At 40.4% G+C, this 23,813-nt stretch overlaps 1 protein-coding gene across 1 annotated transcript in view; it reads right to left on the bottom strand.

The window, feature by feature from the left end:
- Positions 1 to 658: 658 nt before the first annotated feature.
- LOC139322850 (vomeronasal type-2 receptor 26-like) overlaps positions 659 to 23,813 on the bottom strand; it is a 28,641-nt gene continuing 5,486 nt past the window's right edge. Inside the window, exons 2-6 of the mRNA XM_070952098.1 lie at positions 21,530 to 21,632; positions 21,139 to 21,250; positions 14,404 to 14,668; positions 3,558 to 3,618; positions 659 to 1,563 (exon numbers count right to left, since the gene is read on the bottom strand). Of these exons, the coding sequence (XP_070808199.1) occupies positions 659 to 1,563; positions 3,558 to 3,618; positions 14,404 to 14,668; positions 21,139 to 21,250; positions 21,530 to 21,632 (1,446 nt within the window). The remainder of the gene's footprint in view (positions 1,564 to 3,557; positions 3,619 to 14,403; positions 14,669 to 21,138; positions 21,251 to 21,529; positions 21,633 to 23,813) is intronic.

The raw sequence follows: 23,813 nt of genomic DNA on the forward strand, positions 1-23,813 counted from the left end.
ACACCATGTTGCTCCCATTACCACCCACGCGGCCGCACTCTGCGCCAGTTGGAGCCTCCAATTCATCAGGTAATGAATCCTGATGAATTATTTACTTGTGTGCTGGTTGGATTGCTGCAAATAACCCAGACTCATTGCAGTTATTATTTATTTAGTGTCCATTGGAGGAATTTCCCTGCAGAAAATAGTGGGAGAAAATCTTACAGACAAAAGGATGCACTCATATTTATACATTCCAGGAAAGGAGGAGAAAATGATAATCATACAGGTGGAAATTTAATTTAATAGATAATGTAAGCATGAATATTCATAATTAGCAAGACTCAAGACTACCTCCCCACTCTTGTATTGTTGCTACCCTCAAGAAAGAGTTCTTGTATAAATAAAAAGAAACATCTCAGTTGCCACAGCAGTTTGAATGAAATGTATTGAGAAATGAGGGCATCTGTGTTGTTCCATACATTCCTCATACATTTCTGTCTTGCTAACATGCTCCCATTTCTCAAAAAAAAAAAGAAGTCTCCTCACAATCTTCCACACACCCTTTATTTATTTCAAGAAAAATAGTTGGCCCACTCATGCATACAAAACAGCTTGGATCATTTTCTATGTTTGGACTGTGGAAAATGTTAAAAGTTGAAATTCCTCAGTCTCACATTTACACATTTCTTCTGGCTGTAAGATGCTCCTTTGTGTTGAGGTCTGGCCTCACAAGGATAATGTAGCACTTGGGGATGAAGATGCAGCCCAGCAGACCAGCACTGGAGGCCAGGATGGAGAAGACCTGCACAGCCACCATGGATTTCCCTTTGGTGCTCAGGTAGGTGGGCACAAAAGTCACCCAGACACTGCAGAAGACCAGCATGCTGAAGGTGATCAGCTTGGCTTCGTTGAAGGCCCCAGGCAGATTCCGGGCCAGGAAAGCCACCGTGAAGCAGATGGCAGCCAGGAAGCCCATGTAGCTGAGGGTGACGTAGAACATGACAACGGCCCCTTCGTTGCATTGCAGGATGATCTCTCCAGGCTGGGAGTGGAGGTCAGAGTCAGGGAAGGGGGCAGAAACTCCCAGCCAGGTGGAGCAGATGACAATTTGCACAGCAGAAGAAGAAAGGATGATGGAGTTGGCCAAGCTCTTCCCCAACCATCTCTTCACTCGGTTTCCTGGTTTTGTGGCCAGGAAGGCCAGCATCACCATGATGGTTTTGGCCAAGAGAGAAGAAATGGCAACTGAGAAGATGATGCTGAAGACTGTTTGTCGGAGAAGGCAGGTGGCTTTCCTTGGTTGACCAATGAAGAGAAAAGGAGACAGGAAGCAAAGCAGGAGGGAGACCAGGAGGATGTAGGAGAGGTCCCAGTTGTTGGCTTTGACAATGGGAGTTTCTCGGTATTTAATGAAGATGTTTAAAACAAGGTCTGTGATTAAGAACAACAGTAGAGCAAAAGAGACCAGGATGATGCCCAGATGTTCTTCATAAGACAGGAAGGTTATAACTTTGGGGATACATTGGACTCTGGCCTCATTTGGATATTTATCATCTGGACACTTGGTACATTTTTCTGTATCTGAGAAAATCAAAAGGCAGCATTCCTTTAATATTCTATCCTGTTATCTTTAAAGAAATATCTTCTTCGGATAACTTATATCAGAACTTTTTAAATTTTTGTGATGAAGTAAAAATTCTGAAGGTCTCTAAATCATAAGAGTTGATCTTGTCTGGCTTAAACCTCATTTTGCTTTCAAAACAGTGTCTATTAATACACTTTGAAAATAAATATAGTAGTTAAATGTACTTGTAAATGTGATATTAAATTATATTTCTAAAAATGTGTCATATGCCATTCATCTAATGAAGAGTTTTGGATGAACTGATTTTAGGGTTCAGCAAAGAGGTATAATGTTATGCACATTTAAAGAAATATTAAGGAAGATTAATTCCTTAAGTTATAATCAAGAGAATATCAAGGTTTCTTTTGGCAAAATCTTTATATTCGACAAATGAGCAGATTAAGCAATTTGGTTCCATGCACTGAACTAATTCCATATAAATGAACAATGTACAGTTTTTTTATTTTTACTAATTCTCTATTTTGACTTCCTTTTTTAGGTCTATGGAATAATAGAATAACAGAGTTGGAAGGTATCTTGGCGGTCTTCTAGTCCAACCCTCTTCTGAAGCAGGAAACCTTATAACATTTCAAACAAATGAACAATCTCTTGTTCAAAACCTCCAGTGCAGAGGTGGTATTCAGCCGGTTCTGACTGGTTCTGGAGAACCGGTAGTGGAAATTGAGTAGTTTGGAGAACCGGCAAATTCCACCTCTGACTGGCCCCCGCCCCCATGCTGCCTCCAGAGTCCCAGCTGATTGGCTGGTCTTCTTTTGCTGCCCTACACATGGAGCTGGAAAGCAGGTTAGTGGGGTGGGAAGGAATGGAGATTTTACAGTATCCTTCCCCTGCCACACCCACCAAGCCACACCCACCAAGCCACGATAGAGCACGCACAAGTTCTGGAGGCAAGTTGTTCCACTGATTAATTGTCTTCACTGTCAGGAAATTTCTCCTTAATTCCAGGTTGCTTCTCTCCTTGATTAGTTTCTATTCATTGCTTCTTGTCCTGCCTGCCTTCTTGTGCTTTGGAGAATAGCTTGACTCCCTCTTCTTTGTGGCAGCCCCTCAGATATTGGAACACTGCTATCATGTCACCCCTAGTCCTTCTTTTCATTGAATTAGACATACCCAATTCCTTAAATTCATTCTGTTTCAATTGAATCACAATTATGTATGTAGGGATATTTTTTTCTTTTTCAAGCACAAATTATTATTTTTTTTTGTGTAGATATAGTTGTACATATTTCCTATTTAACAACAACAACAAAGGAGATAAAAAAGTGGGAGGCACAGTACCGATGATAACAAGAAATTTGAACTGGGTTCAAATAAATATTAGTCCATAACATGAACAATTAAAGGATTGGAGAAAAGTGAACACATTTTCACCCCAGTAATTGTCCATTTAGTTTACCATTCTCAGCTCACACTGATAGCATCTAGCTGTGTTTATGGTAAGACTTTTTTTCTTTTTTTAAGTTTTCTTTTCTCTCTTTTTTTTCTCTCTCTCTCCTTCTTTCTTTCTTCTCCTCAATAGAAATTGATTGCTTGTTATATCTTTTTAGGCATCAGTTTGGGGGGATGACGTTCCATACATCTGCTTTAGATGAGAAAAAAGAATGGACCTAGGACAATTCCTAAAATTTCAAAGAACTGAGATGTTCCTAGAACAGGAAACATGGAAGGAACACATTCAAGCTAACAAGCAGAAGAATGACTTTTCCTGACAATGATAAAGCTTGCCCAATCTGCCATGTCTTCCTTTCTCTTCCTATCCCTCCTTCAAGATCTTTTGATTATTATTCTGTTTAGATAAGAAATTGCGCATTTTGAAAATAAACAAGAAAACAATTAACCTTCAATGTATCTTTCAACATGTACTTTCATGAAAATGTTCTGGATGGATCTATTTCCACAAAATGTCCCATTTTCCTCCAGTGTCACCCACCTTCCTGAGTGGAGAAGGTCCCCTCCGGACAAGGAACGCAGTCATAGCAACAAACTGGCTCTCCTTCTCGAGCCCTCTTGACAAATCCAGGATGACAACTTTCCACACATTTGGACTGAGGCAGGGACTGAGCAGAAAAACAAGGAATGCCAAAGAAAAGATGTTAGGACTCTCCATCCATGGAAAATGGACATTAGACAAGTAGATTCTGGGCTTCATTTAGGTGAATATGAAATCTCTGATACATTTGAAAGAGAGACAGGAAATATAACTACAGGCAGATACTTTGTTTAGTTCCTCCCTTTTGCGTCTGGCATACCACATTGCAAGAAAATCCTTTTCTACTTAATAAACTCTGGTAGCATGGAAGAGCAAAAAGATTTAAGCATTAAATGACAGCCAGTGGGTTCCTCCTGATGCCCTTATTAACACACATTCTTATCTTCTTCATAGTCCCATTATTTTACAATATGACAATCTATTCCTATTAAATTTTATAACTTATTAACTTTAGAATAAACTTTACATTCATTAAATTTATAATGTATCAGATTTATGAGAATAGAGATAAATTGTGAGGAAATAAGAAGCATCTGATGTGTAGGATCTGCCATGAACTTTTTAGGGGGAGTACATAAAACTCTGAAAACCCACTCCCCTTTGAAACTAGTACAAAACAGTCTCCCAATTAAGATAGAAATGAAAAATTGCCTTTGAATTAGGGCTGTAGAATTTAAACCAGATGTTCTTTGTTTCTTGTATAGTTATATGTTTGGTACATACAGCTGCCATGTTGGTGAAACAAAAATAAAAGGGACTCTTCCATTTCTTGCAGTATAGTAGAAGAGGTGGAGGTGAGGTTATGAAAAGGTGTCCCTCAAAATGGGTAGACGAGCCATCCTTTGCTGCAGCACATGGGACATGAGTCTGAGCCCTGTGACAGAAAGGGATAGTTCTGAAGCCCACCTAGTTATCCAAGACAAGATCCTTTCTGTTGAGGATCTACAATTAAGTGACACCAACTGGCATGTGTTGTGACCTAGGCTTACTGTTGTGACTCCGACTCCTGAGCCTGTCCTCATGGAGGAAGAGGACTCAGAAGGTGAGGGGGAGGAACTGACAAGGCCTCCCTCTCCAGGACCCTCCTCTCTGGCAGTGCCTCAGGTTCCATCCGAAGGCCAGGAGGAACAGCCTGGGATGGGCCAGGAGGAAGGCATTTCGGAGCACCCATTGATAGAGAGTGATGATGATGAATCCGGGCTTGATCCCAGGCAGCGTCAGAGGGAGAAGCGTGCACAGCAAAGGAAGAGGCGTGGGAGGGCCAGGGCTTGAGCTGAGCCACACCCCACAATCTTCTTCTTTATCTTTATCTTTATTTGATTTATACACCGCCCTACTCCCGAAGGACTCAGGGTGGTGAACAGCCAAAACAGTAAAAATACATAAATACAAAATTTAAAAACAGAATAAAATCAAATTAAACAATTTGGCCCAGACAGATTAAAACACCCCAATCATTTAAAAACTGATTAAAATTTACATAATTAAAAAAGAGGGAAAAGATTAGGCCAGGCCCGCCTGATGGAATAAAAAGGTTTGAGAGCACGGCGGAAAGTGCACAGATCCGGGATCCTCCATATCTCCGGGGGGAGCTTGTTCCAGATAGTAGGTGCCCCCACAGAGGTAGGTCATTCCAGATAGTAGGTGCCGCCAGTCGACATTGTTTGGCCGATGGCACCCAGAGAAGCCCCTCTCTATGAGAGCATACCAGCCAGTGGGAGACTATTGGTGGTAGTAGGCAGTCCCATAGGTAACCAGGTCCTAAGCCATGGAGCGCTCTAAAGGTGGTAACCAAAACCTTGAAGCGCACCCGGAAGACCACCGGGAGCCAGTGCAGCTCGTGCAGGAGAGGTGTTACATGGGAACGCCATGTCGCTCCCATTACCACCCGCGCGGCCACATTCTGCACCAGTTGGAGCCTCCGGGTGCTCCTCAAGGGGAGCCCCATGTAGAAAGCATTACAATAGTCCAGGCGGGAAGTGATGAGGGCATGAGTGACCGTGCGTAAGGAGTCCCAATCCAGAAAGGGACGCAACTGGCGAATCAGGCAAACCTGATGAAAAATCCTCCCGGTCACGGCCGTCAAATGCTCTTCTAAGGACAGCCGTGAATCCAGGAGGATGCCCAAGTTGTGAACCCTCTCCGTGGGGGCCAATGATTCGCCCCCGATAGTCAGTGATGGCGCCAACTAACTATATCGGGACATTGGAAACCACAGCCACTCGGTCTTGGATGGGATAAAAGGGGGCATGATTGCTCGGCAGGCTTTGTGATGGACAAAAGTTTAAACTCTAAACTTACATCGTGAATCCTGCACTTCGGCTCAGATATATTTTGGACTAAACTCTTGTGGATAATTTGTCGCTCTGGAAACGGACTGCAGATAAGGCCTCTCCTGCTTTTTGGGAGTACTAATTGGACTTGGCAGGCATTTTACAGTTAGCTGCCAGAACTCTCATCTGCCAGGAATTCTGGTCTATTTATACAATAAATTATTGGCAGGCGTGTTTCATATTGCATTTGTCTGTGTGAGGACGGGGGACAGAACACTTACTGAGTCACTACAAGACACAATTAGTCCCAAACAAACCTATTTTATTGTAACAGCTGAGAATTACATTCATTCCCAGCTGATTCCCAATTAGTTGCAAAATAAGTTCTTCGGAAGAAGTCCTTCGGGATAATCACCAACCTTTATCTTTTTTGACACCCTGCCAAAGGCCTTACTTGGCAAAGCCCCGCAGAGTTCAGAAACAAACAAGAGATGCCGACTGAAAACAGAGTTAGCAACGTTGCTTTCCTGCAAAAGGCCCAAGTGCCTTTGCTTCTCTTTTAAGCCTTATGGGAGGGGCCAATCATCTCCTGGCTTTACTCCCGCATCGTCCCTTTTGCTTTAGCTGCTCTTGCCTTCTGGCAGCTCTGCGCATGCGTGCACTAGGAACAGGCTCCTCCTGTTCCTCGGACTCTCTGATGTCCGACTCTGGGGGCTCCATAGTCTGCGCATCACTCCCAGATGGCCCTGACCCCATCTCTGCCGCCGACGCAGAGCCCTCATCCGGGCCTTCCCCAGACTCCAGGATAGGCCCATGTTCCTCCCCAGCCTCCCCACTGTCCGACTCTGCTACCAGCTCTGCAGGGCTGCTGCTAGACCACAACAGCATAGAAAGAAAGGCCCACATCGATTATTAGTGAAATTTAAAACCTTCTTCTAGCCCAGAGAAACTGTAGGTAGTTAACAATCAAGATAAATGACTGCATTCAAAGGGTTTTCAGATGAACCCTTTGGCTCTGACAAGCCAAAGTCGAAATCTAAGCAGCTTTTCTTTCAAATTCTCCATCATTAGAACTGATATCAAGAAGACTTTTCTTTGGATCAAAGAAATGTTTCAGTACTTCAGTTTTCTCAGACATTAGACAAACAAGATACTATTGTAAACTGCCCAGAGTCACTCTGGACAGGGAGACAGACAGCACCAATGGTGGGATTCAAATTTTTTTACTACCAGTTCTGTGGGTGCGGCTTGGTGGGTGTGGCAGGGGAAGGATACTGTAAAATCTCCATTTCCTCCCAATCAGCTGGGACTCAGGAAGCAGAGAATAGATGGGTGTGGGGCCAGTCAGAGGTGGTATTTACCGGTTCTCTGAACTACTCAAAATTTCCACTACTGGTTCTCCAGAGCTGGTCAGAACCTGCTGAATACCACTACCTCTACACAGCACATAAGTTTGGAGAAATTAAATTATAATTTCAAAGCTTATATTCCACCGGGAACCACAGCACCTCCATCCAGTCTTGAATAAATTTCATTGGATTCAATCCAAACCTCAACTCAGTCATTGGTCAACACAATTGCCTTCTTCTTCCCTTCTATTTGAGAACAAGGTACAAGCGAACTTGAGGCTATCAGTACCATAAACTCCAGCACTCGATGGCCTCTCTCACCAAGTTTATGGAGATAATAAACACCGAGGGGACACAAAAGGACCATCATCTATGTCCTAAAGAATTGTCACTCCGGATTCCAGATTTTCTGAATCAGTTTAGAATATTGGTCCATATTCTAGCATCTGAAGGACACATTTTTCATTACTACTGAAGCCTCCCAAGCAGTCTATGAAACTATCATTCCCCACTTTCAATTCTCAGTGAAGGTCACCCACCATGGTGTCTAGGCTTAGCCCACTGGAAATGAATCTTAAGGCTTTGGAAAACAGAGAAAATATGTCAATATTTCACCCACCTTTAGCCATGAATGAGCATCTTGGTTGATAATAAGTCTCTCTCTTTCAAAACTTCCAGGGTGCTGAAAGGTGAAACCCAGGTATGGGAGCACCACCCAGGTCCTAATCTTCAGATCTGCTGCTACATCTCCATTTTGGTCCAGGTACAAAATAAAGGTGGAAAGATTGCAAAACTCATTCTTCGACAGAAAGGGATGAAACTACAATGGAAAATCCAGAAATGTTAAAAGCTATTTTCCAAAGCACCTGAAGGCCAGACAAGGAAGAATGGATGGAAACTGATTAAGGAGAAATTCAACCTGGAAATAAGGTAATTTTTTTTTCTGACAGTGAGAACAACCCATGGAACAGAAGTTGCCTTCAGAAGTTGTGGGAGCTTCATCACTAGAGGCTTTCAAGAAGAGACTGGGCTGCCATTTGTCAGGAATGGTGTAGGGTCTCCTGGTTGGGCAGGGGTGGGGGTTGGACTAGATGATCTACAAGATCCTTGTAGGTCTGTAGGGCCTGGTGGCTCTGCAGACTAAAAGCATTGTGATTAACATCAACTGTCTGCAATTACTGTAAGTTCGAATCTCACCAGGCTCAAGGTTGACTCAGCCTTCCATCCTTTCTAAGGTAGGTAAATTGAGGACCCAGTTTGTGGGGGCAATAAGCTGACTTTGTATAAATATACAAAAGTATGAAGGCTATTGCTTAACACCTTGTAAGCCACCCTGAGTCTCCGGAGAAGGGCGGCATATAAATCAAATAATAATAAAAAAAAGATCCCTTCCAACTCTTTTATTGTGTATTCTGTTAAGTTCTGTTAAGAAATTTTGGTTTCTTATCTCATATGTTCTTCTCTTATCTCATGTGGCTTGAATTTTCTTCTACAATTATCTAACTTGCAAGTATTCTTATTTGGGAGAACAAGAGTTAACCACTATCTTCAAAAGTGAAAAACAAAGTTTTAGTAAAATTTACCAATCATACTTTGATAAAACAAAATTGACAAAATTTCTCAATTATATAGAACATTGTAGAGCAGTCACAACAAACTGAACAAACAAACCAATAAAGAAATTATTCATTAACTCCTTGAAAACAACCTGGAATGGATTTGTCTAGACATAAATTCCCAGATTAGTATTCTTCCAGGTAAACAGATGGGACACATGACAAGAGGAGCAGATTCTAATTTATTGTAAGTCTACATTATCTGAACCTTGCAAGTCTGAAAGCAGAAATCTCCCACCAACAATTTCTACTGCCTGAAATGTTAGACAGGATCCTTTCTTCTTTCTCTGCCTGTTATGCAACTGAGGGCTCCCTCTCTCTTGTCTGAACCTTTCTAGTCAGTGTCTTTTGCCCTCCCTCCCCAAGGTCATTCTCATATATCATTACATTTTGTTAATAGATTGTTGGGATGCTTTTAATATAACTTGATTTCATCAAAGTGTTAACAAACATCTTCATGAAATTATGATGTCAGGGTTCCAAGTAACACCCCCAACAAAAGAAGACTCCAAGGCTAGAAGTTCCTCAAAATTCCACTTTATTAGAGATGTCCTATTGGCACATCTGGGAAAACCCGAATTGGAAAGCTTCCGGGTTTTCCCCACCTGGACCCAAAAGAAGGTCAAAGTCCCTTCCCTGGCACCCACATGTCCATCACATGGTCCAATCACTCCACCATCCTATCTGGAGATGCCTCCCAGTCACGCCACTCCAGGTGCAGGCTGAATGTCCTTGACTCCCAGAGAAAAGAATGTTGTTATGGCTAGATATTTCTACAACTCCATGTAATCCCCCTTCCCATTTCCCACAGCACTAAGTGTGGCAGCCCTGAAGATCCAGAAAAAAAGATGGCCTCTAGGGCTGTTACATGATTAAAAACTTAGTTAAGTGAAGTTTGGATGGTATGGTCCTTAAGGGGAAATAAATTGTACTCAAATAATTTTCAATGTTCCTCATAGAAACGGGGATGTCAACCGTCCCATTTGGCACATTCAACAAAAGAAACTCCCAGCTCTTTAGGATGACCAAGAGTGTAGCTTTACTGAAAGACCCATCTAGGCACAACAGAAGCAAAGTCTCAGATTTCCCCATGAAAACCCACATAGGTAACTCCTTTCTTCCCCTCTGGGCCACCTACAGTTCATAGTCTCTGACATTGGCACAAACTCCACCACACTAGCTATCCTCATAGGTGTAAATCCCATGCTACTATGCATGGAGTTATTATATGCCACTTCTGCAAAAGGCAGGAGTTAAGCCCAATTGGTCCGTTGGTCATTCACAACACCTCAGGTACTGCTCTAACACTGAATTGGTTCATTCAAAGGCTCCATTGGTACTGGGATGATAGGCAGAGTTAAGGCCTTTTGAGGAGCCAATCAGCTTAAAGAATTGCCACCAATATTTTGTGGTGAACTGCACCCCATGGTCAGAGATGATGCACTTTGAGACTCTATGCAGTCGGTAGATATGTTGTATGAACCGCTTTGCCAGGGATCGGGCAGAGGAAATCTTTGGGCACCCCATGAAATGCGCCTTCTTGGAGAATAACTAATGGTCCAAATTACAGTGTTCCCTGTGGCAAGTCCACAATAAGGTCACGGAGATTTCTTCCCATGGCTCATCGGATTGGTTACTGGCTGCAGTAACCCGGGGGGATTCGTTTCATTGAAGCGCACACTGACTTTGCTTGTGCTGTGCCTAGATGGAACTTTCAATAAAGCTACACTCTTGGTCATCCTAAAAAGCTGGGAGTTTCTTTTGTTGAATGGGCCAAATGGGATGGTTGTCATTAAGTCAGTGCTGGGATTTTCTAGTGAAAACCCATGGGGGTAAAACCCCTTTTCCCCCTCTGGGCCACCCACAATTCATAGTTTACCAACTGACTTCAGTTCTTTTGTTTTGGGAAAAACTGTCTGAGAGGGGAGATATGAATAACAGTTATTTTTTATTCTTCAGTACATTCATTAATACAGGCAGTTGGAATCAATAAATGATAAATTACTAGCGTCCAGAAGAAATACGATTTCTCAATAGAGAGTGTTGAATAAATAAAATCCAGTAGAAATCTGATGTTTAGCTATTTGGACTTGACAAATGTCCAAATGGTGTCTTGTATAAGAATAGATGGATGGGAGCCCCAATGTAGATCTATCATTAAGGTTTCTTTTGCATGTTTTTAATATTATTATATATGTATACTGGACACTGTTTGTAATAAATTGGTTGTAGTAACTAAATTATTAGATTAATAATCATATAATTAACTTCAAAATAATTTCATTAACAATGCACTGGAAGAAGGATGAGGGATAAAACTTGAAAATAATCTTTATGAAAATGATATGTTGGAAACTTATGTTGAATTCTAATATACTTATAAGAAATATGTAGTGAATTTGTATACAGTGATGTACTGTTGGTATTTAACACCTGATAAATTGCCAAAGATATATAAAGGTGTTTCAAATGTTTGTTGGAAACGTAATTATAAAGAAGGTACTTTTTATCATATCCCATCAGTACCTTTTACCTGCCATGATTGCAGCTTTGCAGCCCCCAATCTCTCTTTGACCTCCTTGCTTCTCTTCCTCGATCTGGAGGAATAGGCAGTGTTCAAGGCATGGGCCAGAGTGTTAATGAAACTGTACAAATAGGGATAATTTTCAATCCGGATCCTGTTCCTTTTCTCTTGGGTCTCCAGTGGGGCTTTCTGTGTGCATCTTCTGCGGCCTCTGACAGAAAAGACGGGCTTTGAAAGTGAGCAGTGAAAATACTGATCTTCAATTTGGGGTTCCAAAAATAAATTGGGTTCAAAGGGATAATATTTTTGCCTATATTTCTCCTGAAAAGCAAAGGCCCAAACACTATGGACATATTTGAGAAGTTTCTTCCTTCTAATTGTCAAATGACCCAAGACTGACATGATCCAGACTTTCCCTTCAATGGGTCCTGGCAAACGCATAAATGTTAAATGGAAAGGAAGAATTCTGTCCCAAATGGAATCATATTCTACGAAGTGAACAAAGACATTGACTTGTCTCCACTTGGTGAGGGCATCCCTGAAGGGTGCTGTATATCCAGTTTTTGAGAACAGTTGTGATATAACAACACAAATTCCGCTTCTGACAAGCATAGGATTTAAAGTCCTCATGAAATTCTCACCATTCTGTGTGACTGAAGCAAAGAGTCCTATCAAGGTCCATCTGAAATGGAGCAGCAGCTGGACAATTGCTGGGTACTGGATCCCTTGTTTGGGGAGCATCAGATGGAAAAAAGGGAATTGGCTTTTATCAGTCAGAATCTCTGAAACAGGCTCAACACTGATCTGAAAAAACAGTGAAAAAGGCTGTGTTAGATTTGGGGTCAGATCAAGACCCAAATACTAGATTTTAATAACTCCATATTTGTTCTCACAAACATATTAAAATAATTTATTGTTGATTGGCCATTAAGTCATATCGAAATGCATAATGTAGAACACAAAATATTAACAAATCTGTGTAGAGAAACAGAATGCAAGAATAAATTAAGTAAGAAAGAGTAAGAATAAAGAATGTGAATCATTTCTGCATCATCCCTACAATTTACTGCAACGAGACCCACATATCCAGATCTCTACTAAACTGTTTTGTTCAAATAATGAGCTGTATTACATGTACTTTTTAAATTCTAACAGCTCAGTGTACATGTTATTTTAATATATGGATCCCAATAGATCATTTGTGTAACACTTAGTCTAAGATTCTGATTTTTCTTTCTTTAATGTTAGCAATTGATATTCCAATATTAGATCTATTCTCCAGTTGTACAAGAGAAAGTGGGAAAAGCTCTCCTAGTATAACTTGTTGGTTGTTCAATCCAAAATGTCTTTAATTGAAATTTTACTGTTCTAAAACAGGGAATACACTGATTTTAGGCAAAGGACAAATTGTATAAATTCCCAATTCAACTCTGAGGGCAGCTGAAATCCTTTTATCCACCCTCAAGATTCTCCTCAGATGCTGTGATTGGGTTTGTTATAGCAGTGATATAGATTAAGCCCCAAATTTAAGTTTGATATAAGGGCTTGGGGAAAACTTTGACATAATACAAATTGAATAAATTATATACAAATTGAATAAAATAAATAATAATAAATAATAATATACTTTAATTAATGGAAAGAAGGTTGGATAGGTAAAAGAAAGTTTTGTGATTAAACATTTCAAGACCAATCTGTTGTCAATATTAGATTATTAATTTATGTACCCTGTTTCCCTGAAAATAAGAGCCAACTAGAAAATAAGCCCTAGCATGATTTTTCAGGATGCTTGTAATATAAGCCCTATCCCCCCAAAAAAACCCCCAGTTAAGATGGTCGGCTAGTTGGACACATTTATTACCATATTTCCCTGAAAATAAGACCTAACTGGAAAATAAGCCCTAATGCATCTCCTGGAACAAAAATTAATGTAAGACCCGGTTTTATTTTTGGGGAAACACAGATATTAGTTGCACAAATTTATATAACTTTTAATTCTACCTAAAACCTTCTTGTTTTTCTTCGCACTTTCCTTCTATCCAAACTTAAGTTTACTTAAGAGGATAATGGCATATATTTTAGCCGCAATATCTATTAGATCAACCATAACTGATATCAGTTGTAATGAGGGAGAAAGCATTTGCATTTCCTGCATTGAATGTAGAGAGCATATCTTTCTCCTTCTGTCCTGGCCACTTTTTACAGAGGCACGATTGAGAGCATTTTAGCAAACTGCATCACTGTTTGGTTTGGTGGCAGCAGAGTCTCAGATAGAAAGTCCCTACAGAAAGTGGTGAGGACATCCAAGAAGATTATAGGAAGCTGGCTTCCCGTTGTTCAGGATGCTGCTTAGAGCACAAAGCATTGTTAAAGACCCCACACACCCACTTCATGGTCTGCTTCTGTTGCTCCCCTCTGGGAGGAGGTTTCGAAGTTTTTCTAGCAAGACTTCTGGGTTCTGTAATAGCTTTGTTCATCTGTCTTGTAAATTTGCAGGATTCTGCAAACTGTGCAGGCTGTGATGTTTCTCTGTGTCATATATGTGTGTGCATGTGGGTATATAGTGCTTTCAAGTTGCTGTGGAGGGCCGCTTTGAGAGCTGAATGCAATGAAATTTCATTTTAATGTATGTTGATTAGTGTACATTTAAAGTGACAATAAAATTTTATTCTATTCTATTCTAATTGCTAGAATCCTTTTTATTCCATTTTATATAGAGAGCTGCTACTATTGCCAACTTGAATCCAGGTGGATAACGCAGATATTATTTCTGTGTGAAAATGAACATACCTTCTAGGGATATTTTTTTGAATAGTTGAAGATCCACTGGAAAATCCTCTCCAGGGACTTTATTGCTTTTCAGGCCTTTTATGATGAATTGGAACATGAACATAATAGGGTAAAACATAGTTGACATGATCACTAACATGGTGAAAAGCTTCTCTTGAATTACATGGAGAAGATGGTATTTATTGCTCACAAACTTTTATTTCCATTATCAGACAGAGAAAAACAGACACAAACCTGGGGGATTTTGTAGGTACCTAGTAATGTTGACATCTGGATGGAGATGTCCCTGCTAGCTCCATCAATAAGAACCAGAAGGTTGCCCTTCCTTCCACAGCTGTAGTTGGGGACATTGGCTTCTCCAGTACAGAGAATATCCATCAACGCTTCTGAAGTGCGTAAAGTGCTCATAGAGTTGTCATGGATGTTGTAGCCCAGTGTGAGATTGTGCAAGAGCTGGGAATTCTTGTTGATAAGTTGAATGGCAAAAATGAGGCGTAATCTTTGTGAAAAACCAAAAGAAAGGCTACGGTAAAAAAGAAAGAAAGAAAGAAAACGTTCATGTTATTATCATCAACAGCAACAACAAATCCTTTTTTAAAAAAAAAAAATCAGTCCTCTTTGTCTCCACAAGCCTACCCAGCCTTAAGCCAACATTGATCCAAAACCAAAGATCAGCTAGTTTGGTAGTAAAGTGATGAACCCAGGATTGTACAGGGTGAGGAAAATAATGTCAGCTACTTTCAGGGTTTTTTTCAGTCTCATCTTTGGATTTGAGTCTTCCACAAATGAAGGCAAAAGAGACCAACAATGGAACTCAACATCATTCAGGAAATAAGAAAGATCCTATAATATAGAAGCAAGTGAAATAATAAAAAAATAAAGGAGAGTGTTAGAACTGCAAATGGAGGGAATGCAACTCCATTATCCTGAATGACTTACGAATGAGATGGACTAGAAGGAAGACTGCTGAAAGGGAATATTATACGCAGTATTTCTGTTGCAGTGTTGATCATAGTAATGAGATGGTCTCCTGGCCTGTAATAGCTCCATGGATTGTTTCCATCCTGGTGCTCCAAGCTCATCGGACATTTCGTTCTAAGCTTCCCAGAGACTGGATGGGACATCAGTAGCATCAGAAGCAGAAGCAGAAGCAGGAGGTCCATAATTCTTGGAGCTGATTCAATTCCCTTGCCAATTCTTAACAAAAAGAACAAGTCAAGTTAGAAGAATTCAAAGCACTGTCACAAGATGGAATATCCAGTGGTTTTTCCAATTCAGACCTAGAAAATCTGAGCTTCACCTGGAAAAGAAAGAAAAGTACATTCAAGAGCACAGTCCCTGCCTGTCTGAAAATTATGCCACACAGAATGTGACCTAAGATATTTATCTTTTTCTCATACAAAATCCCTTCCATGTTGCTTCAGTCTGATGTTTACATTGAAGGAAGTCACTGAAGAAGGAGCAGATGGGACCTCAAAGGCCAGATAAATGACTAGAACAGGGAAAAGCAACTTTTCCACTGAGGATACTGACCCTGGGGGTCCATATGAGGACGGTTATCTGGAAAAAAAACATGTTAGTGGGAACCCCCCCCCCCCCAGAAATACACCTGGGCCCTTGCTCTGTAGTCTTGTGGCCTTTCCTGTTAGGACATGTCTGGAAAGTGATGCTGGATGAAGATAGTTCAATAACAAAGGACTTCTGCTGTCCTTCAATATGGCACCTTGTCTCCAGAGACTGCTGGGGAGGGTCACTCAGAGCTATGGAGTTTGGTGCTCCTCCAGGTTGATGTCTCATAACTCTAGTGCTGCCTGACTTCTAATGCAAAGGAAGCATCAGCACCCTTGAACCCTGCCTACTGGTAAGAGCAGGGCCTGTTCCTTCTAAACCAGTGGTTACCAACCGATGGTCCGCGGACCACTGGTGGTCTGCGAGAAAATTTTGGTGGTCCGTGGAGAAATTTTCGCATTTTTGCATTTTTGTAGGTGGTGCAAAAAGGAGCCCTCGCCATCCGGAATGAATGGTGCTGTTGTGGCGGTGGGGGAGGGGGTGGCAGAAGCGGGAAGAAGCGGCATTTGCAATGGCTGGAAGCTGCGGGAGCAAAGCACTACTTTCATTTGCACGGCAACAGCATTCCACCTCGGTATATTTGCACCAGCCAGTGGCGCAAGGCAGCCCTCCTCTCCTGCCACTTGGGACTCGGAGCGGTAAATGGCAGCTGGTCTGGGGAGCAGCCGGATTTTGCTCTCCATTGCGGATGACAGATCGACCCCCTGCAAGCTCTCGTCTCTCGAGGAGCACTTCCTGAACTGGTGTGGGAAACTTCGGTTGGGCTCCTCGAGAGACGAATTATGGACAATTTCTGCCTAAGTGTTCTTTTTCCATATTTTTAAATCAAATCTTAATATTTCTATTCTTGTTTCTATTAACAGTATATTCTTTCACCCTCAAATTCTATTTTTTCCATTTTTAATCATATATATTCTCTTTTAAATTTAATAATTCATTCTTTATCCTAATATATTTAAACATGTTTGGGAACACCTTTCTTCCATTTCATCTTTTTTGTTTTACAGCAATCTTTCTTCTCTTTCTCTTTCTCTTCCTCTCCCTCCCTTCTTTTATCCTTCCTACCTTCTTCTTCCCTCCTCTCCTACTTCTTCTCTACTTTCCCTTCCTTTCTTCCTCTCCTCTTCCCTTTCTTCTATTCCTCTCTCTCCTTCTCCCTTCCTTCACTCTCCCTACTCCTTCTTCCATCTCTCTCTATTGCTGTATTCATTTTCAATTCAGTGTTTTTTTTTCTATGGTGTCCAGGCATCCCCGATTTTCTCTCCATTTATTGAATATATTCCTCAAGATTCCCATCATGTTTTTAATTCTTAACAATGTATTTCAACTTATTCCATTTTTACCTTAAAACCTTTCAACTTAATTAACCTTCCATCTCTTATTTTCTTTAATTCCTAATTTCTTATTCCCATTTCAATAATTATTTTTCTCTTTTCCTATTATTTCAAGTACTTTCAGTTATTTTTACTTATAAACCATTCTGTATCTGCTGGTCTATTTTACATTAAACAATATACTCCTTTTTAAAAAAAAAATTCCTTACTTATATTTCATTTCATCTTTACTTACATCATTTACTTACATAATTTATTAACATTTCAATTTTATTTCTTAATTTAAATTAATTCCTTTGTTTTGTTTTTTTTAATCTTTGGCACACAATTCTTTACCCTTAGCAGGTGTTTCTCTCCAATCCATAAATCCCCAGACAACAAAATATAAACCTTTCTATCTTTCACATTGCATCTACTGATCTGTTTTACATTATAAAATATATTTCTTTTTTTAACTCCTTACATACATTTCATTTCATCTTTACTTACATCATTTGCTAAGATTTCAATTTTATGTCTTAATTTCAATTGAGTATTCCCTTTTACAATAATCTATATATTTATTCCAATTTGTTTCTTACATACAATTTCTACTACTAGTACCATTCCCTTAAGTCAACATGTTAATGCTTTAATTCCCTTTCTACTACCTTTTTGCCTGCTCCTCTTGGTCTTCTGAGGTGCCTCTCTCTCTCCCCCATCCTTACGAGACGGATCCGGTCCGAAGACTCCCTGACAGCGGTTTGTCAGTTTGGGTTTTCGCAAAGCTCGATGGAGCTTCACTATTTTCCAACCAGTATGGCCGCGATGCTTCCGGTTTCCCATAGATTATTTGAATGGGTTTTCTGGATAATACAGGGCTAGTCTAGAGTTTTTTTTGTATTTCATTCCAAATGTACTATTTTATTTTCTCTAGTATCCCTGACTATGTCTATTTACTTATTCATTTATCAGTAAGTCGGTTTACCTATTTATCTATCTATCTATCTATCTATCTATCTATCTATCTATCTATCTATCTATCTATCTATCTACACATACCTTTTATTTGAAAGGTGGATTTTTTTAACCAGTTGACATCTGGCACAAACTCAAGAAAATAATCATTTCTTGTATATTCAATTTAGTTTCTGCCTCATTCAGAATGAAAATGTTTGTTTGACAATATAACAAACAAAATCCAAATGCAATACAAATCAAGATAAAAAAAAGTAGATGGTGAATCCACCAACAGTGAATATAACAGAATAACAGTTGGATGGGACCTTGGAGGTCTTCTAGTCCACTGCTCAGGCAGGAAACCCTATACCATTCCAGAGTGATGATTGTCCACATCTCTTCTTGAAAACTCCAATATCGAAGCACCCACAATTTCTAAAGGCAAGCCATTCCACTGATTGTTGAATGTTCTTACAGTAAATTGTTCTTACTGTCAGGAAAATTTTCCTTGTTTCTAGGCTTGTTTTCTCCTTGATTAGTTTCCATCCATTGCTTCTTGTTCTGCTTTCAGGTGCTTTGGAGAATAGCTTGACTCCCTCTTCTTTGTGGCAACCCTTCAGATATTGGAAGACTGCTATCAAGTCACCCCTAGTCCTTCTTTTCCTTATACTGGACATACCCAGTTCCTGCAACCATTTTTCATATGTTTTAGCCTCCAGCCCCCTAAACAACTTTGTGGCTCTTCTTTGCACTCTTTCCAGAGTCTCAACATTCTTTTTTAGATTGTGGCAATCAAAACTGGATGCAGTATTCCAAGTGTGGCCTTACCAAAGCGTTATAAAGTGGTACTAAGACCAAAAGAAGTTGGAAGTCACTGTTCATTTGTTTCTCTTTTTTTCTTCACTGTATTCCTTTTCCCCCTATTTTCTATTGTCTTTATTTTCATTTGTATTTTATATTAAGAAAAAAAATATTTTAAACAGACATTAACTAAGGAGGAGAGGTTGGGAAAAACAACTGGTTATTATTGCTCCAAATTAATTTTATCTTTATCCATTTCTGTTAATTTGTTAGGGCGTGGGCCAAAAATCTTGAACAATACTCAACTTTATGTCTTTATTTTTTCTGCCATTCCCAGACTGTCTAACCCTGCTGCATTCCTTCCTCTGGATCTGAAGAGCTGCAGCTCACAAAAGCTGATGCCTCCCATTAAAATTTCAGAGGCAGAATAGGTGGCACCAGGCTCCAAGAGGTTAACATGGCTGTCCTCCACACAATGAAAAACAAAGAGTGATTGGAATAATATGAGAGATGCTACTCTTCTGTTTTTCAGATACAGATTCTGTCCCACATGTCCCACATGTACTCATCAGTACAATTATTCAGCATTACATCTTAAAGTTACAGAATACATTTAAAGTTATAGAACACATATATTGCCTGGACAACCCATTAGGCTTACACCATATCCTAACACAGAAAATTAGCATCCTTACAAGAAGAGGTCAATGTGTACCCCAAAATCACAATCTTTCTGTCCTATGAGGAACATCTGGGGAACATCCTGGCTTTCTTCTTCTCTTCAGTCACACCCTTGGTCTTAGGGATCTTCATTCAACACTGAGAAACTCCCGTAGTCAAGGTCAACCATAGGGAGCTCTCCTCCATACTTCTCCCTCTGCTTTTCTTCCGATCCACTTTCCACTCCATTGGTCAGCCAAGAAAAACCACCTGCCTCCTCCATATTTAAAGGCATCATAGGACACCTGATGTCTCCTCTGTCTTAGCCTAGACAATCATGGTGGTGCTGGCCTTCTCAGCCACAAAGCCAGGAAACCTTTTGAGAAGGTGGCTGGGAAAATTTCTGGCCAATTCTGCCATCCTTTCTTGTTCTGGAGTTCAAGTTCTGACCTGTGTCCCTTAGGCATTTCTTCTCCTTTCCCTGAATCTGACATGAACTCCCAACTTGGAGAGATCTTCCTTCAGTGAAGTGAAGGTTCTCCTGCTCTGTGTTATGGAGTCCTGGGCTACTTGGGCTTCCTCTCTACCACCTGCTTCATGGTAGCTTTCCTGGCTTCACCATCAGGATGGTCCCACCTATCTCCTCAGCTCCTCCCTCTTTCTCAAATCCCCAATTCTCCCTTCTAGGTCAAGATGTGCATATCAATGTCCCCTCCCCCAATTAGAAATGTAATCCCTCCAATGATTGACCCTGCTAGATCTGGAACAAAGGGGCTCCCAACTGGACCTTCCAAGCCTCAGAGATGAAGGTCTAAGGGACTGCAGTCCTCTGAGTGCATCCCCACAACCAAGAAGGACCACCAGGTCCCCCAAACCATTTCTTGGTGGGCGAGGCAATAATTTTTTTTTCCTATTTAAGTTTTTTATTTTTATAAAAATGTCAAATCAATACATGAACCTCCACGGCAGTTTATTTAGTAAGCTAAGAAACTTCAGAAAGAAAGGATTTCAGTGTCTTCTATGAATACAGAAGGACAACACAGAAAATCTCAAGGAACAAAATGCTTCCAGCCACTCTATGACTTTTTCCCTGTTTATCCAACAATATAGTCCAGAGATTGTAACTTTTCTGCCTCTTAGTCAGCTGTCATGCAAAAATTAATATTTTTAGAATAGGTGGAAAATTACATTTCACTTCAGTCAGAAGGAATTTTAAAATTAGCTCCAACTGAGGAACGATATACAGAGTTCTGTTGTAAAAGAAAATCACCATCAGGCCCAAGTTTTAACATTAGACCAGGTTAAAGGGTTCCAATTGCTTCCTTTGTGTTAAGGCAGGAGCCCTGGAGTTAAGTGTCACCATCCTAGAGTGTCACCAAACTCCACAACTCTGGGTGACCTTCTCCAGTAGTCTCTGGAGTCAAGAAACCATGTTGAAGGACAAGATAAGTCACTTCCCTAGTTATTTTTTTTTTTAATTTGATTTATATGCCGCCCTTCTCTGGAGACTCAGGGCGACTTACAATGCGTTAAGCAATAGCCTTCATACTTTTGTATATTTATACAAAGTCAGCTTATTGCCCCCACAAACTGGGTCCTCAATTTACCTACCTTAGAAAGGATGGAAGGCTGAGTCAACCTTGAGCCTGGTGAGATTCGAACTTACAGTAATTGCAGACAGCTGGTGTTAATCACAATGCTTTCAGTCTGCTGAACCACCAGCAGACTGGTGATAGCTATTGAACTATCTTCCTCCAGCATCACTTTCTGGACATGTCCTGACAGGAAAGACCACAATCACAACAGAACAGAGCCCCTGGGGATGTATCTGTGATTGTTCACTTTTCTCCAGCCTTTCCTCATGGAGCCCAGAGGTTCAGGATCCCAAGAGGAGAAGTTGCTTCTCAGAGTAATTATGACCATCTGGGTCTTTGATGTAAACATCAGACTGAAAAAACATTGAAGACATTTTTCATCAGAAAAGGATAAATTGCTTAGGTTGCATTCTATGTGGCACAAGTTTTGGGAGAGGAAGGGGCTGTGCTCTTGAAATGTACCTTTCTCTCCTTTCCAGATGAAGCTCAGCTTGTCTTTATTTGAATCGGGGAAGTCACTGGCACTTCCATCTTGTGAGAGGGCTTTGAATTCTTCCAACTGTTCCTGTTGTTTGTGTTAAAAACAGGAAGAGGATTGATAAAGCCCTCAGAAGGATGGGCCTCCTCCTCCTGCTGCTTCTTCTGATGCTGCTAGTGGTGTCCCAGCCAGTCTCTGGGATGCTTAGAATGAAATGCCCGCTGGATTTGGAGCACCAGGATGAAAATAAACCATGGAGCTTTTACAGTCCAGGAGACCATCTCATTAGTATAGTCACATCTTCAAAAGAAATACCTAATATAATGTTTTCTTTCAATAGTGCTCCTAGTCAGACTTATTTGTAAGTCATTTTGGGTGATGGGGCTGCATTCCCTCCATTTGCAGATCTAACACTCTCCTTCCTTTCTTCTTATTCAACTTACTCCTATATAGCAGGACCTGACTAATTTCCTGAATGATTTTGATGTCTATGCTTCCCTCTTTTGTCTGATTTTGTGGAAGAAATCCAAAGATGAAGTCCAGATCAACTCCCTTTCCTAGTTCAATCCCGAGTCTATCACTTGAATATTGACCTTTGTTTAGTTATTTAAATAGTTGTAGTTTCTCTTCCAGCTCTTTTCCATATTTGTGTAACTGATTGGTTTTGGATCAATAGAGTCTATTTAAGATTCAGTAAGTTTGTAGAAAAGGATTAAATTATTTTTTTTAAAAAAATGCTTTGGATTATAATAACGTGAACATTTTTTTACAATAGGAATGCCTATGGTTTTTCAAAATTCCTACAATTAATTTTTGCTATTCAAGTGATCAACAATAATTCCCAACTCCTTCACAATCTCACACTTGGCTACAACATTCAGGACAACTATATGAACACACTTAGCACTTCAGATGCCTTGCTGGACCTGCTCTCTACTGGAGAAGCCAATGTTCCCAATTACAGCTGTGGAAGGAAGGACAACATTTTGACTCTTCTTGATGGAGCTAGAGGGGAAATCTCCATCCAGATGTCAACATTAGCAGGCATCTACAAAGTTCCACAGGTTTGTGTGTGTTTTTTTTCTCTTTATGGTCAAATGAATGAGTTATTGGTGGTTGAGCAATAGATTCAATCATATCTTCTTCATGGAAATTAAGATCTGTTTTCACTATATTAGCAAGTTTGTCAATTATGTTTTACTCTATTATGTTCATCTATTGGCTCTATTGGCATGTTCATTTTTACATATACATAATACCTGCCATATCCAGTTGGATTGAAGTTGATAATAGTAGCATCTATACATACACATCTCTAGCAATTACAGACCGATGTCATGCTTCCAAGTAATGAGCCCAATTGAATCAGGACTCTGGGGCTTCAGTCAGGCCCAAAAGGTCTTTTTATTGACTACATCATATGGGCACATAGAAAGGAGAAACTATCTCTGAGTAATCCCCATGCTTTTGTGTAGTTAAAAGGATAGAAACTTCCTACCCCCCTCAGGTGACCTAGGTCACATTAACCAATCAGCCCAGCAGCAGGTTCCCCCTCGGTCTCAGCAGATGTTCATTGGTTGACCTTGATTCTCACGCTGAGCCTGGTCGGTGTTTTGTCTGGCAGTTTAAAGCACCACATTCCACTACCTTCTGATTTCTCTCCCCTTCCCAAGGGTGGCAACTGAGAAATGAAGCAAAAATAAGCACAGCCGAAGTTGTTTCGAGGGTTTACAACCAGTTACTGTAATAAATATTGTGGCTAAAATATATGCCGTGTTTCTCTGAGGTAAACTTGAGAATCAGTAGAAGAAAAGTGCTTTATTTATTTATTTATTTATTTATTTATTTATTTATTTATTTATTTATTGGTTCGATTTATATGCCGCCCTTCTCCGGAGACTCAGGGTGGCTTACAATGCGTTAAGCAATAGCCTTCATACTTTTGTATATACCTGCTTAGTAGGGCTTTCAGGCCCCTCTAAGCGGTGTTCTTTTTTTAATACAAAGTCAGTTTATTGCCCCCACAATCCGGCTCTTCATTTTACCTACCTCGGAAGGATGGAAGGCTGAGTCAACCTTGAGCCTGGTGAGATTTGAACTTGCAGTAATTGCAGGCAGCTGGTGCTACTTAACAGCACTTTAGTCTGCTGCGCCACCAAGGCTCCTTGGCTTGCAGAAGAACAGGAAGGTTTTAGGTAGAGTTAAATGTTATATGAATCTATATCACAGATAATAAATTATTGGTCTAATATTGACAACAGATTTGTC

The sequence above is a fragment of the Pituophis catenifer genome, unplaced genomic scaffold (assembly GCF_029215685.1).
Source record: "Pituophis catenifer annectens isolate HBS135680 unplaced genomic scaffold, rPitCat1.0.hap2 SCAF_11, whole genome shotgun sequence".
NCBI classification, from domain to species: domain Eukaryota; kingdom Metazoa; phylum Chordata; class Lepidosauria; order Squamata; family Colubridae; genus Pituophis; species Pituophis catenifer.